The sequence below is a fragment of the Chlamydomonas reinhardtii genome, chromosome 16, assembly GCF_000002595.2.
Source record: "Chlamydomonas reinhardtii strain CC-503 cw92 mt+ chromosome 16, whole genome shotgun sequence".
NCBI lineage: Eukaryota > Viridiplantae > Chlorophyta > Chlorophyceae > Chlamydomonadales > Chlamydomonadaceae > Chlamydomonas > Chlamydomonas reinhardtii.
This window is the reverse complement of record NC_057019.1, coordinates 3,144,920-3,158,343: the sequence shown is the minus strand read 5'-3', so window position 1 is coordinate 3,158,343 and position 13,424 is coordinate 3,144,920. Positions and strand designations below refer to the sequence as shown.

Genomic DNA, 13,424 nt, shown 5'->3' with positions numbered 1-13,424 from the left:
ACCGGCGGAGACTTGAAAGGACACATCCTGGCAAGCATCTGGCCTGCATATGCTGTTAGAAGACAATGCTAACAACGCTCCGCACGCGCGCAAGCATTGAAACACGCACCACATCCTGCTACGTCCACCGTCACTTTCTCTCTCAGTCTACCACTTTGCCTTGCTCATATGCCCTCCCACTCTGCACTATGCATGCTGCCAGTCCTGTTTGCCGCACTCCCATGGCTTGACACACAACTTTCACAATCCTCCAAGTACCCCTGCGTCACATGCTCGTGCCAGCCTTTACCTAAAAGCATACGCTGCCGTTGCCCTGGTTGGAAGCGCTGGGCAGCGATACCCCCTCCACCTTGTACTGCCCGCCGCCGCGCTTGAGCAGTTGGCCTGCGCAGTACACACGAGCATTAGTAACGGAAGCAACATTACACCCGAGGCGCGCTGGCGCTGCAGGCTACCTCGGGTCTCCGTTCATCCGGCATTACACCGAAACCCACAGCCTTCCTTCCCAGTTCCCACCCACCAAGCCCTCTTAACCCTCCCCAACCACCTACCCGACTCGTTGAGCTGGTCCACGAACGCCGCCACGTCCCGCACCGCCAGGCTGAGCTCGTTGGCCAGGCTGTAAAGCTCGGCGGAGGAGAACACGCAGCGGCCCTCGCGCTCCGCCTGGCGTCGCAGTGCGGACATGAAGCGGGCCGTCTCGGCGCCGCGGCTGCCCGCGCGGCCGCCGCCCTGCATTCAGAAGGCGAATTGTTACCGACTATGGAGGATTTTGCAAAACCAGCGTGCCGTTACTGCCACAACCACGCGGCATGAACGGAGGGCACTGAAGACCAGAACCTCTCCCTAACATCACCGCAATGCCAGTTGGTAAGGCTGAGAGGCCTCCCTCCGCGGCATCACCACAGACCACAGGCGACGGCGGCACTTGCCCTCGTACTCGCGGTACTCACTGCGCGGTAGTCGGTGCAGCCCAGTGCCAGGTCCGCCCCGAAGCGGTCGTAAAGCGCCTCGCGCACCAGGTCCACCACGTCCTACCGCGTGTGTGGGGTGAGGAGGGGCGGAGGGGTGTAGGGACGTCAGGCAGTCAGAGGCACGGGGTGTGGTGCTCGAAAAGCTCCCCTGAAAGACAGCGGTTGCTTACATAGGCAGTCATTTTGACGCAGGCAATGTTAACCGCAGATGCGCACCTCCGCGTCGCTTCGCTCCACCACAGGCCTTAGCTCCGCTCGCGCCCGCGCCTCCGCCAGCCGCACCAAGCTCTCCAGCTGCCGGGCCTGTGCGTGCCGCACGTGTCGCTCAATTGTTGCTATGCATCAAATAGGCCCTTCACTGATTCAGCTTGACAACACGCCAGACGCCGCCCATGCCAGTCCACTGCCACATCCATACCGTGACAGGGTTCTTGGAGCCCGGCACCGCCTGCGCCCGCATTTGGAGGTAGAAGGCCTGCAGGCAAGGAAGATATTGGACATGCAACCAAACTCGGGTCACTCTTAAGTTACAAAATGACGAACGCCCATACCTGCCACAATCCCCACCCAAAGCCCGTGCAGGCCACCCGGCTCACTTACCTGCAGCACCTGCTTGGCCTCTTCCGACAGGCGCGGATGGCAGTACGTCCGCGCGTACTGCACGTACTTCTTCAGCAGCGGTATCGGCAGCTTGGCGTTGTCGCCCTCGGCGCCCGACAGCTTCAGCCGCTGCGACAGCGGCACCCGCCCGCCACCAGGACCACCCGGACCGCCGGCCTGTGTGGCCCCGAATCCAGCCTGTGTGCCACCGCCGTAGGACTGGCTGGGGCCGCCCAGGCCCGAGGCTGAGGGGCCAGCCGTGAGCAGCCCCACCGGCCCCGCGGAGGAGCCGTACTGCAGCAGTCGCTGCCGCGCCTTGTCCGCGCGGTCCGCCATGCCTGCAGCGGTGGCGGTGATTTCGCCGCAGACACGCCAGCATGTCATATGGCGCGCGAGGCATGCCCTATGTTACGGTATTCCCGTTTGTGCTACCACGCGGCCACGCTCCCCGCCTGCCCCCAGTCCGATGACCACGGGGCCCCTTCGTTTGGCTAGGACACATGTAGTCCCTCCTCCCTCCTCCCTCCTCCCTCCTCCCTGCGCTCACCGCTGTGCAGCGCCATGACGTGCTCGCTCAACGCCTGGTCCAGCTGCTCATCCGGCCGGTCCAGCAGCACAAAGATCAGGTCGAAACGGCTCAGCATGGCGGGCGAGGTGCCCTGCGAGGAAAGCATCAATACCGCAGGTCACGGTGCTGCAGAGGCCCATGATGCAATGTGCGTGGGCCTTGTAAGCAGCTAAAGCCGCGCAGATGAGGGTGCAGAGAGCTGAAGCTATGCACACGCAGCCCAGCAGCCGCACCTACCCCCACGTACCTTTAGATTTTCCGCCAGTGTCTTGGCCCGGTTGTAGTGTCCGCCCACCGGGTTGGCTGCGGCCAGGATGGAGGCGCGTGCCGGCAGGTTTGCAACCAGGCCCGCCTTGGCCACACTCACCTGCAGCAGGAGCAGGACCCGGAGTAACAGCAGTGGCAGCAGTAGTAGCAGTAGGTACTGGCACAAACGGTTGTGGGTAGGTCGGTGGGAGGTGCACTACTGGGCAGCGATCACCTGCCGCCTCGCATCCGCTGCCGGCATACATACCCTCCGGCGCCTCATTCGGCGTGTGCGTGCAACCCCCGCGGTGCAAGCCCCCTTACCCCACCTCCTGCTGCTCCATGACCTCCAACAGCGCCTGGTGCTCGTTCGTCATCTTGTCAAACTCATCCACACAGCACAGCCTGCGCGGGTGCCATGCAGTCGTCAAGCAGGCGTAGGGAATGCAGGTGCTCACCAGGCTGCAAGATGCAGCGCCAGGGCGCCGGCAAGGAGGTGAGAGTGTCTAGAGCCGCAGCGCGTGTGAACACACATGCCGACATGCGTCTGTGTTTATATTTCCAAGAATGTGTGAGCTCACCCGCAGTCGCTGAGCACGACCGCACCAGCCTCCAGGACTGAATCGCCAGTGACGGCGTCACGGACCTGTGCGGCAGTGGCAGTGGTACGGGTCGCAGCAGCTGGCGGCACATGCATACTGCAGAGCTCCCGGCACACGTCCTGAGGCTGCTTCGGCTCTTGCTGGAGGCCCGCAAGCACATTTTGGCCCGGCGCACAGTGACAGCTGTGGCTGCACCGCCAGACATCCTATTACAACATGTGAAGCGCAAGCTCACGGAACCGCAAACACCGTTTACTAAAACTCGCCATGGTTGTGCGGGAGCGGTACCAAGGGCAAGGGGAGCTTGCAAACTGTACCGCATGGCCCCTTGCACTCACCACGCTGACTGTGAGGCCGGCCGAGGTGGAAGTGTTGCCACACACGTAGATGCCACGAGGCGCCGCTGCGGCTGCGGCCTGGGGACACGACAAGAGTGTGGAGTGTGTGCGGCTGTCACAAGTCGTGCGCTCAAACAAAATGCACCCTTTTGCATAAGAGCGTACTGGTCTTCCTATACCGGTACCTCTGACCAAATACTCATGGGGTACCATGGCACCCCCACCCTAATCCAGCCGCGCACCTGCCCACCCAGAATAAAACTTTGCAGCCGTTTACAGCTGATGCAGCCCTGCGCTCAAGTCATGCCCATGCTCTCTCACCCCAACCGTATTGCTCAATGTGCACATGGGTCTACTGGACTTCGTCTTCCTTTAATGCATGCTTCTTGGGTATGGTCAGAGCCACCCAAACCCAGCCGCTCACCTGCAGCAGCTGGCTCTTGCCCAGGCCGGGGTCTCCCACCACCAGCACGTGGATGTCACCGCGCACCGGCACTCGCCCCGCCCTCGGCTGGCATTCCGGCCCGGCTCCGGCTCCGCCGCTTCCCTCAGCCCCTGTGTGCTTGCGCACGCCCCCCAGTAGCGCCAGCACGATGCCTGCCTTGACCAGCTCGTGGCCGTAGATGGAGGGGCACAGCGCGTGGACCAGCTGCCGCAGCTGGTCGCCGCCGAATGTCTACATGGGCGCAGTGGGCAGGCATGGAAGTCGGGGAGGAGAGAGAGAGGGAGAAAGGGGGCAGAGGGCGCATGCCGGGAAGGGTTGCCCTGATGGGGTCCGGTGCGAAGCGCATGGGAAGATAGGTTCTAGGAGCACTTGTTGACCCGCCGGCTGCGAGAATCCAACCACAGTGGAAGCCTAAGCAACAACAAAGGCTTGAGGTTCGCCGAAGCGCCAATGTGCGTGCCGGACCCACCTCGCAAAACTTGACCACAAACGCCAGGTCCCGGGTGATGAACGACGGCAGGGAGGTGGAGCCCGGCAGCCCGCCCGCGGCACTGCTGTCGCCCAACAGCGGCACCTGCGTGCGCCGCGCCGGGCCGCACATTTACGGGGCACGGCTGTAAGTCAAGGACTGATGAGCGGACCAGCGTTGTGTTGGTGCCGCATGCGGAATGGCCGCAGCACATGGCGTAACGGAAGGTGGAGCGCATCACTAAGGAGGCAGCGGCGCCCAAGGCGCTGTGCCCACACGCACTCACCTCTCCCTGCAGCTGCTGCCTGGGGCAGCTCAGCGACACAGCCTCCAGGTACATGAGGAACAGGGAGCTGCCGTTGCGGGAGCCGCCAGCGCCGCCGCCACCACCACCTCCCCCACCGCCCTGAAAGCCACCAGGGCCGCCAGGAGGCCCACCGCCATTGACGCTGCCGGTCGCCGCGAACTTGCCTGCAATGGCTCCAAAGGTAAGCGCCTGGACTCAGGATGCTCTGCATATCTACGGTCGTCAAACAAATTCATTACAGTTCGTTCCCGGCCATGACGCTTTCGGGAGTGTAGGTGATTCACGGTATGCAGATCCTGGTGCAGCTCCACTCCGACCCACCTGTCCACCACCACCCTCCCTGCTCCCCCCTGTGCTTACCCAGGTCGTCCCCTGTGGCCATGACCTTGACGATGCCCACCACCGTCACCACGTCGCCCACCACCGCCCCGTGCACCAGGTCACCGGACAGCTCCACCTCCACACTGCGGGGCACCTGCCCCTCAGCCGCCTTGTCAGCACCCAGCAGCTCCTGCGGCGGTGGCAACAACGGCGGCGGTAGCACCAGCAGCGTGTAAGTATGCAAGGCCCCACATCACCACATGTGACCCAAATCGTCGAACAACATGCGGACTGGTGGTTGAGAGAAGCGGCACTGGGCGGATGCGGTGTCAAGCCTCGGCTGCCCGACACTGCCGCCAGCTACCCGCTTCAGCACCACTCTAACTGACCTGCAACCGAATCTTCTGCCAGTCCACGCAGCGGGCTGAGGCACGGTGTGGCGCGAAGGTCCGGCTGCGGCAGCCGTCACCTGGCCGGCGTGTTGGGGCAGAGTGCACGCAGACTCTGTTGCGCCTTCCTCCCAGCCGAGCAACATGTTCACACTAGCACCAAATACCAGCGCAATCGCGGCCCTGTCTGCAGCAGCACAACTCACAGCACTCACCAGCACATTTAGTGGGCAACGCATACACGCCGTCGGTGAAGGCCTGTGTGGTGCGGGAGCCGCACTTGGCGCATACGAAGTCCATATGGGTCACCAACGGCCGCACGGGGGTCATGCGCACGACCGTGCCGCGCAGGGTGACCAGCTTGCCTGCGAAGACGTGTGTAAGCTACTTGTCGGCTAGTGTGATATGGCACGTTGATGATTGGGAATGAGAGGGATGCAATGGTGCGCTGTGTGAGGTGCTGCGATACCCTCTGCACTTCTGCAGGGACCAGGTCCAAGTATGTAGCAGCCACGTACCAATGGAGCTCGACTTCAGGGCGCGGATGTGGGTTAGGGAGGCGGGGTGGTTGTACAGTCGCACCATGACGCGGCCGGGAGGCGGCACGCCGTTAGCTGCCCCCGGGGCTGTATGCGTGGCGCCGCTCTGCATGGGGGCCGCCGAGATCCCATCTGCGAGCCGCCCCTTGCCGTGCTTAAACGCCGCCTGTGGTGTGCACGCCAGGAACAATCAGCCACACTGCACCCCTGCGCTGCCCCCTCGCAGCTGAACATATCAACGTCTACTTAATTTATGCCACCATGAGAGAAGTAGGCTGCATTTGCCCATGAGCTCAGCCTTAGACAGGTCGCATTCTGAGCTGTACCTCGTGTGCGGCCACGGCCACGCAGCCCAGGGCCTCCACGGGCGAGCCGTCGAGCGCAGCCGGCACATCAGGCAAACCCGATTTGGTTTCAAGGTCGGCATAGTCGACCTGGAGCACATAGCAACCGTTCACGCGCGACGGCCGCAACGCCTGGACGAAAGAGCAGCCAGCATCGCTGGTGAAGAATTTTAGGAGGTCGTCTATCAGCAGGGCGCGCCTATCCTTTGGACTGAATTCTGATGCTGGAAAATAATCACACCAAGCGCTTGGCGGCGCGTTCATTGTATTTCATACGTATGTATTCTTGAGCTGCGCTGTCAGGGCTGTCGCTACAATTCGAAGTCGACTCCCTATATGGCTTCAGCCCACTGAAATTGCCGCTGCTGGTGGCGGGGACACATATTTTACTGACTTTGCGAGTGCGGGAGGCCGATTGCCACCGCACAGCACGGATCCGGCTCGCACAGGTGATTGGTGACGCTGGCATGTTTCACAGCTGCATCAGCTTTTGCAGTGCAAGGTCCGGGGTAACGCAAATTGTTTATACAGTCGAATCCACATCACCAGGCCAGATGAGTCGATAATTTTTTGTAGACGCCGACTCGCTTTTTGAAAAGAATCCTCCGCAAAACAATAATCTGCAAATGAGCCCTCTTTGAAGATCTCAGGCTGAACGGCCTACATATCGAGCGAGATTGGCCCACCAGCATGGAGGATGAAGCTCGCACAGTGCTTATGAGGGTTCATCTTGAAGACACGTAAGCGTAGTCAGTGAACTAGTTGACAGGAGAGCCTACCTTGGACATACACGACCTCCGGTTTGGCGCGCACTTACCCCCACACAGTGCGGAGTCCCAGCTGCTCAAGCTACAACCGGACTGGCCGCCGGCGGAGGCAATCGTCGCCGGCCACGTGAGCTGCAATCCCACCCACGCCCTGCCTCACATGCAGTTGCCGCGCGTGCACCCCCACCCTGCAACCCTCCACACCTCCGACCCCTCCACAGGACCAATACATGGAGCAGGGCACGCCCCACGACCGGGCGCTCGCCATGATGCAGCCGTCGCGCGACTGGACGGCCCTGCCTGACGAGCTGGTCGTCCGCATCGCCACAGTGGGCGCCGCCCTGCTAGCCCCCGACAACCCCGACGCCACCATCTGCGGCGCCCTCATGAGCGCCTGTACCGCCTGGTACAGGGTGCTTAAGCCGCAGCAACGGCGCCTGCGGCCCAGCAGCCTGGGCGAGGCCGCGCAGGGGCGGACGTGGGACCAGGTGCAGGTGCTGGATGCGCCGCTGCGTCGCACCATGCCTGTGTCAGGCTTCAAGGTGGGCGAGCGGTCTGGGAGGGCGGCGGCAACTTGTCGCTGTGCAAGGCCATGTCGCTGCTTGGCAGCTGGTGCGGCGTGTTCCATGCTTGATCTCCATTTCGGCCCTGCCCATTACGATGTGCCGCCGCAACGGACCTACATGGCTGCGCGCCCTCCCCCTGTGATAGACTTACCCCCACCGCCACTTCCATCCTCACAGTATCTGGCACCATTGCGCGAGCCTGCGCGGCTGGTGAGCCAGTTCCCCAGCCTGACCTCCCTCAACATCTCGCACCAGGACCTGGGCGGGCAGGGCCTGGCGCTGCTGCTGCCCCTCAGGGGGCAGCTCCGGCACTTGGACGCCTCGGGCATGCAGCTGCGTCACTCGGACATGGCCGCCCTGTCCCAGCTCACGACGCTCACCTGCCTCGCGCTCAACTGTGTCAGGCCGCACCCTGAGCCGCCGCCGGCGTCCTGGAATGAGGGCTCCGCCATCGTCAGGCTGTACAGCCTGCTCAGCAGGATTGAGGAAGTGCGCTTTGCTCGGCTCTGGGTGTCACTGCCCGAGGTGCAGCTGGCTGCGGCGCTGGCGGAGGCGTTGCCGGCCATGTCAGGGCTGCGGCGGCTGGAGGTGGGGCTGCATGTGGAGATAGATATGGTCAGCGTCCTTCAGGCCGCTGGGGTCATGCCCCTGGCCGCACCTGTGCCAGCGGCAGTGGCGGAAGCGGCGGAAGCGGTGGCGGCGGTAGCGGCTGCTGATGATCCGGCGGGAGCCGATATGGAGGCGCTAATGGAGGCCGCAGCGGCGGCGCTGGCTGCGGCGGCGGGGGCTCAGGGCGCACTCGGAGCCGCCGGTGCGCTCGCTGATGGCGGTGCTGGAGCTGGTGCCGGTGCGGGTGCGGGTGCCGGTCCTGCAGGGCGGCTGTACATTGGCGGGTTGCCGCTGCTGGGGCTCCTCGCGGTTGGCTCCCTGCCCAACCTCAGGTGCGGCCGGATATTTCTCCATACTGATGCTTGTGTCAGCAGCCACGATCGTTTGGAACAAACTGCCTGTGTTTGGGGCATCATCACTCCGGCCACGCTCCTATGGACGGCGCTTGAGCTTTCTTCTTGATGAATGGCCCCCTGCTCGCCTTGTCCCGCGCCGCTGCATCCCGTCTCGCAGCTGCCTGCACATCCGCAACCAGGAGCTGCTGAATGACGACGTCACGGCCATGGGGCTGGCGCTGTCGGGCCTGACGCAGCTGGCCTTCCAGTTCCCCAGCAGGCGGCTCAACGCCGCCACCTGGAACGCGCTCATGGCAGACCTGGGGGCCACGCTGGAGGTCCTGGACGTCAGCTTCTCCAGAGACCAAAGGCAAGCGACTAGGACGGAAGCGGCTAGGGCGGCAGGGGCCTGACGGCATGGTAGCATGGGGACCTGACCCTGACTCTGACCCTCTCTGACCCTGATTCTGACCCTGACCCTGACTTTGACAGCTGACTCTGGTCCTGTACCCCTAACTTCTGCATCCCAAACGGCTGCAGTACGGTATTGTGTTTCCGTCCGGTTTAGCAACCGTGCACTGCTGCCCTGATGGTCTTACGGACCGTGCTCTGCTTCCTCTTGCAGTGCAAACAAGCTTGGGGGTGCCACACTTGCGCCGCTGCGGCGCCTGACGCACCTGCGCGCAGCCCGCTGCCGCTCCACCACCATGCTGCTGAGCATCGCGTCGTTGGGCGCCCGGCTGCGACGGCTGGAGCTGACGGCGGCCGACCGCGACTGCATCCAGCCGGCGCTGCTGGCGCACGTGTGCAGCCGTGTGCAGCTGGAGGGGCTAGACGTTTCGGGCTGGAAGTCGTGGACCCGGTGAGCTGGCGCAGCGTGCCGTGTGCGCCGCGGCGATAGGCGCATGCGCCCTGTAACAGGTTGCCTGTGGCAATTCTACATGCCGAACTGCCCTGAGCTCGCTCTGACCTGGCCCATGTCCCGTTCCCTCCTGCTTCGCTCTTGCTCTACGCTTGCCCCGCCGTGTGTTTGCTGCAGCCGGGCTGAGAAGTTCCAGCAGGCGGGCGACCTGCTGCTCCGTGACCTGCCCATGGTGGCGCCGCAGCTCAAGTACCTGGTCATGCACAATGTGAGTGGCACAATATCCACATGCGTGCAGCAGGCATGCGTTGGCCCCGCAAACTGCTTTGGTCTTGGAGCCCCCGGCTAGGATCGCAGCTAGGAATTACATGCCCGATCTTTTCAGCTTGTCGTACACTTACTTGCAAACAACACACATCCGCACTGCTGCGCGCGCACGCTGGACTGCGCTGGCTTCGCCCACCTCCCCCACAGGTTAGGCTGTACGGCGCGGGCCTGCCCTACACCGCCCGTGACTTCGAGCTGCTGCCCATCCCCGGCCCTGCCAAGGACACACAGCAGCCGCAGCAGGAGCTGGATGCCGCGGCCGACGTGATGGCGGTCGTGGCGCAGCGCCTGGGCCGTGGCCGCGGGCTGGCCGGCGGCAGCAGGGCCGGCAACAGGGCTTCCGGTGTCAAGCAAGAGGCAGCAGGAGTCAAGCAAGAGGCAGCAGCTGGGTCGGGGTTAAGCTGTGCAGCGGGTAGCGGCGGTGAAGCCATGGATATGGATAAGGAGCCCAGTGCCCAGGGCACACGCGGCACCGCGGGTGCGGATCCGGGTGTGGGAGCGATGGAGCAGGGCGACAGGGAGCGGGCCGAGATGCTGGCGGGTGTAGTGCAGCCAGCGGATGCGCCGATGGCGGAGGGCTTGCAGGAGACCATGGGCCAGGAGGTGGCGATGCAGCAAGAGGCGGTCACAGGGCCCTCCACGTCGCAGCCGCCGCAGCTGCAGCCGGCTCAGCTCAGAGCGGCGTGGGCGGCCGACGTGGACCCTTTGGGGCACGAGCCCTTCCCTCGCATGCACTCGCTGGTGGTGCACTACAACAAGCGCTTCATGCGCAGCAGGTTGAGGAGCCTGGCCAACATCCTGGGGCTTAGGGAGCTACGCATCGCTGGTGAGGCGGCACCGGGCCGCGTCAGAGGTGGAGAGTGAGCACTTTGACGCATGCCACGTAATCCAGAACCATCCTCCCTTCTTCGCCATCTCGCGCTTATAACACGTATCATGACCTCCTCCCTTGCCCTTGCAGGCATGACCGAGGGCACCTTCGGTGACGCCGCGCGCCTGGGCTGCTTCGACGGCCTGAGCAAGCTGGTACGTGGGCGTGCGTTGTCTTGATGACTGGAGGCATGCTAACACTGCCGCAACGCTGTCGTCACTCCTTGCAACATGTGCTGTGTGCCCTTGGTGTTGACTTGACCCGCAGGGCTCGCTTACGGCGCTGTACGTGCACCGCCAGGAGTTGACGCACGAGAGGGCCGTGCTGCAGGCGCTCCAGAACCCTGTCCACGATTTTGACGGCCTCCCGGATGAGCCCATCGCCGCGGACGGCTGGGTCCTGGCTGACCCGCAGCTGCAGGAGGGCGTGGCCGACAGCCAGGACGGGGATGTGGCGCAGTCGGGGGCGGGCGCACGCGGCGAGATGCATCTGGACTTCCTGGCTGCGCTGCCGAAGCTGCAGGTGGGGAGAGTGAGCGTGAGAGCGAGGGAGAGTATCTGGGCAAGGGTCGAGAGCAACGACACGAAGGGTGCACAGGCCAGGGTGGGATACAAAGGTCTGCACTCCAGACAAGTGTTCCCCGGTCTGCACTCCAGAATATGGGCCCTGCCCCACATTCCACGGAGTGAGGCTGGCTGCCGTGTGGTATGTGTGTTTAAATCAGCAAGGGAGGCTGTGCGTATGTGTATCTAAGGCAGCACAAGGGAAGGAAACACGCAGTGTGTGTGTGTTAAAGGGAACGGCAAGCACGCGCTCCCGCCAATGTGTTCCCGCTTACCCTTTAACTTCAGGTGCTGGTAATCGACGTCATCAACACACGCGGGAGAATATTCCAACACATCAAGCGCCTTCGGAACCTGACCCACCTGTCGCTGAGGGGTGCGTCAAAAGGGGGTCCTACTCTTACTTCCTTGTACACCTGGCATTTGTGCATCCATGGCCGACACGTAACATGAATGTGTTTGATGCTCGCTAGGCGCTATCTTCTTCGCACACGAGGGCCTGCAGCAGTTCCAGGTAAGACACGCACGCATCCGGGTTTCCGGCTGTTCCACCAAACACTTTTCTGCACGCCACTGCCGTGCCTGTTGGCTTCCCCCCTTTCTGGCGCCGCCACACCTGACGCTTACCCACACCGCGGGCTACTGCGCCTGACTGGGCATCGCTATCCCGTTTGCCATCGCCCACCTCAGGATGCCGGCATGGCCAGGCTGCGCAGCCTGCGGCTGCTGGACTGCCAATGGTTGGCGCGGCTGGACGCCAACGACCTCCTGGTGCTACTGCCGGAAGCCACGCCGCAGCTGGAGGAGTTGGAGCTGGGACCCTGCCCGCGCATCACCGCGGCGCGGCTGGGGGCGGGGCTGTACAGCCACGCCGGCCTGCGCTCCCTGCGGCGGCTGTGCCTGCACAAGGCGCCCTTGACGCCTGAGACTGTGATGAGTGAGGTGCGTTGTGGGTGCATGGGTGCATTGCGTGTTCTGGCGTCAATGGCTTGCAATGGTCGGATGGCATGGCTGGCACGCAGATGTGGCCTGCCAGCCGATTGAGCCTGCACGCATGCCGCCATGCTGCACTGCATGACCAATGACGCCGCGGACTTACTGCACATCCTCACCGCTACAGCCGCTGCTGCTGGCCGGCATCCTCAGCTTCCTAATGGTGGCGGACCCGACGCCTCTGGACCCGCCTGGAGCTTCGCCGCCTCCGCCCGGCGAGGACGGGCAGCCGCCGCCCCGCGAGCCCAGCTTCTGCGTGACTCGTCATGGCGACCGCTTCGAGCAGGTGCCGGGTGGTGCGCTTGCGCGGGCAGCCGCTGCGGAGGCGGCGCAGTATGGCTCTATTGCGGCCGAGACGGCGTTCAGCAGGGCGCAGCAAGACGACGTGGCCTGGGCTAGGTGCCCGGTGCCGGTCAAGGAGCTGGTGCGTGCACCGGGCTGGCCGGAGCCCGCCCGGGCCGGCATCGCTGGGGCCTGAGGCATCAAGGTTGTGTGACGCACACTGTTGCACACTGTTGCGGCGGTGTTAGGTGTCTCCACTCTCCAGCATGGCGCTCAGGTGGCACGTGAATCCTCGCGCGCACCGTACCGTACTGCTGGAATAGGCTGTATAGGAACTCATTGAGCCGTGATTCAGTGCGGAGCAGTGCTCACGCGTTACTGTGGGATGGGCGCCGCGGATGAGGCGGCCGTCCTGTATTGCGGAATGCCTGTGCGAGGAGCTGGCACCCACATGTTCCCTCCTCGGAGTGCTGCTGCCTAGCTAATGTTGCCATATGCACGACTATGTTGGCGCATGCGGATGCAGTTCAATTTGGGATTGAGCTATTTCATCTTCCCCGAGCCCTTGGATGCATGCGCCATGTTCAGGCCGCGCGGCTACCGTTCCCCTGGCCGCGAAACTTGACATTCCCCATCGGCTTGCTACCAGCGTACGGGGCCCTGTCGCTTCACAGGAGGGCGTTGCACCTGGTGTAGCGGAGGCAATAGGTATAGGACTAAAATTCCAGAAATCCTGTGAGACCGTGGGACCGTGCCAGGGAGTGGGTCATCGAAGTGCAGAGAAAAGCGGCAAACTCAAAGCGTAGCCGAGGAGAGCAGCTGGCGGCTATGTGGGTGCACCGCCGTGGGCCCTCCCACCGAGTATGCATGCCAGTAACTTGGCTGTGCAGGCGGCCCGGGGGGAGGCCAAGAAGGCGAAGCGGCAGAAGGTGCAGCGGAGGGACCGAGGCAGGACCAAAGGCGATAGAGCAGGGGGGAGCGCGGCGTTTGCGAGGGGGGAGCGCAGCGTTAGCGAGATGGGTACTGGGCGGGTGCTGCACACGTGACATGCGGGTGACACGCAAGTGGGCAAAGCTAAGGATTTTCGAATGCTTGAATTCGTGGCCA

The 13,424-nt window shown here is 63.5% G+C and overlaps 2 protein-coding genes across 2 annotated transcripts; one reads left to right on the top strand and one right to left on the bottom strand.

Annotated features, from left to right (window-relative positions):
* Nucleotides 1–6: 6 nt before the first annotated feature.
* On the bottom strand, nucleotides 7–6,498 carry CHLRE_16g665950v5 (uncharacterized protein). The gene is made up of 19 exons (XM_043071061.1): nucleotides 6,125–6,498; nucleotides 5,778–5,964; nucleotides 5,475–5,624; nucleotides 5,260–5,339; nucleotides 4,910–5,060; nucleotides 4,529–4,713; nucleotides 4,243–4,347; nucleotides 3,753–4,004; nucleotides 3,329–3,406; nucleotides 2,970–3,034; nucleotides 2,718–2,793; nucleotides 2,390–2,509; nucleotides 2,122–2,233; nucleotides 1,575–1,912; nucleotides 1,393–1,449; nucleotides 1,191–1,277; nucleotides 954–1,034; nucleotides 552–732; nucleotides 7–384 (listed from the first exon to the last, which is right to left on the bottom strand). Exons 1-19 carry the CDS (start codon nucleotides 6,404–6,406, stop codon nucleotides 290–292), a joined length of 2,682 nt encoding a protein of 893 aa, XP_042915702.1. The 5' UTR covers nucleotides 6,407–6,498; the 3' UTR covers nucleotides 7–289.
* Nucleotides 6,499–6,657: 159 nt separating this feature from the next.
* CHLRE_16g665900v5 (uncharacterized protein) lies at nucleotides 6,658–13,414 on the top strand. The gene is made up of 14 exons (XM_043071060.1): nucleotides 6,658–6,882; nucleotides 6,970–7,036; nucleotides 7,131–7,451; nucleotides 7,653–8,416; nucleotides 8,598–8,789; nucleotides 9,045–9,281; nucleotides 9,459–9,549; nucleotides 9,756–10,434; nucleotides 10,570–10,634; nucleotides 10,747–11,001; nucleotides 11,331–11,418; nucleotides 11,516–11,556; nucleotides 11,733–11,984; nucleotides 12,163–13,414. Exons 1-14 carry the CDS (start codon nucleotides 6,833–6,835, stop codon nucleotides 12,511–12,513), a joined length of 3,453 nt encoding a protein of 1,150 aa, XP_042915701.1. The 5' UTR covers nucleotides 6,658–6,832; the 3' UTR covers nucleotides 12,514–13,414.
* Nucleotides 13,415–13,424: the final 10 nt, after the last annotated feature.

What these genes read in the sequence shown, in the direction of transcription:
- CHLRE_16g665950v5 (XM_043071061.1), bottom strand. Translation starts at nt 6,406, where the DNA reads ATGAACGCGCCGCCAAGCGCTTGGTGTGATTATTTTCCAGCATCAGAA. An exon ending in CCGGCCTCACAGTCAGCGTG is followed by an intron (nt 3,035 to 3,328) that starts GTGAGTGCAAGG and finishes ACTGCCGCACAG; the next exon opens with GTCCGTGACGCCGTCACTGG. An exon ending in CACTGGCGGAAAATCTAAAG is followed by an intron (nt 2,234 to 2,389) that starts GTACGTGGGGGT and finishes CTTTCCTCGCAG; the next exon opens with GGCACCTCGCCCGCCATGCT.
- CHLRE_16g665900v5 (XM_043071060.1), top strand. Translation starts at nt 6,833, where the DNA reads ATGGAGGATGAAGCTCGCACAGTGCTTATGAGGGTTCATCTTGAAGAC. An exon ending in AGGGTTCATCTTGAAGACAC is followed by an intron (nt 6,883 to 6,969) that starts GTAAGCGTAGTC and finishes ACCCCCACACAG; the next exon opens with TGCGGAGTCCCAGCTGCTCA. An exon ending in AGGGCCTGCAGCAGTTCCAG is followed by an intron (nt 11,557 to 11,732) that starts GTAAGACACGCA and finishes CGCCCACCTCAG; the next exon opens with GATGCCGGCATGGCCAGGCT.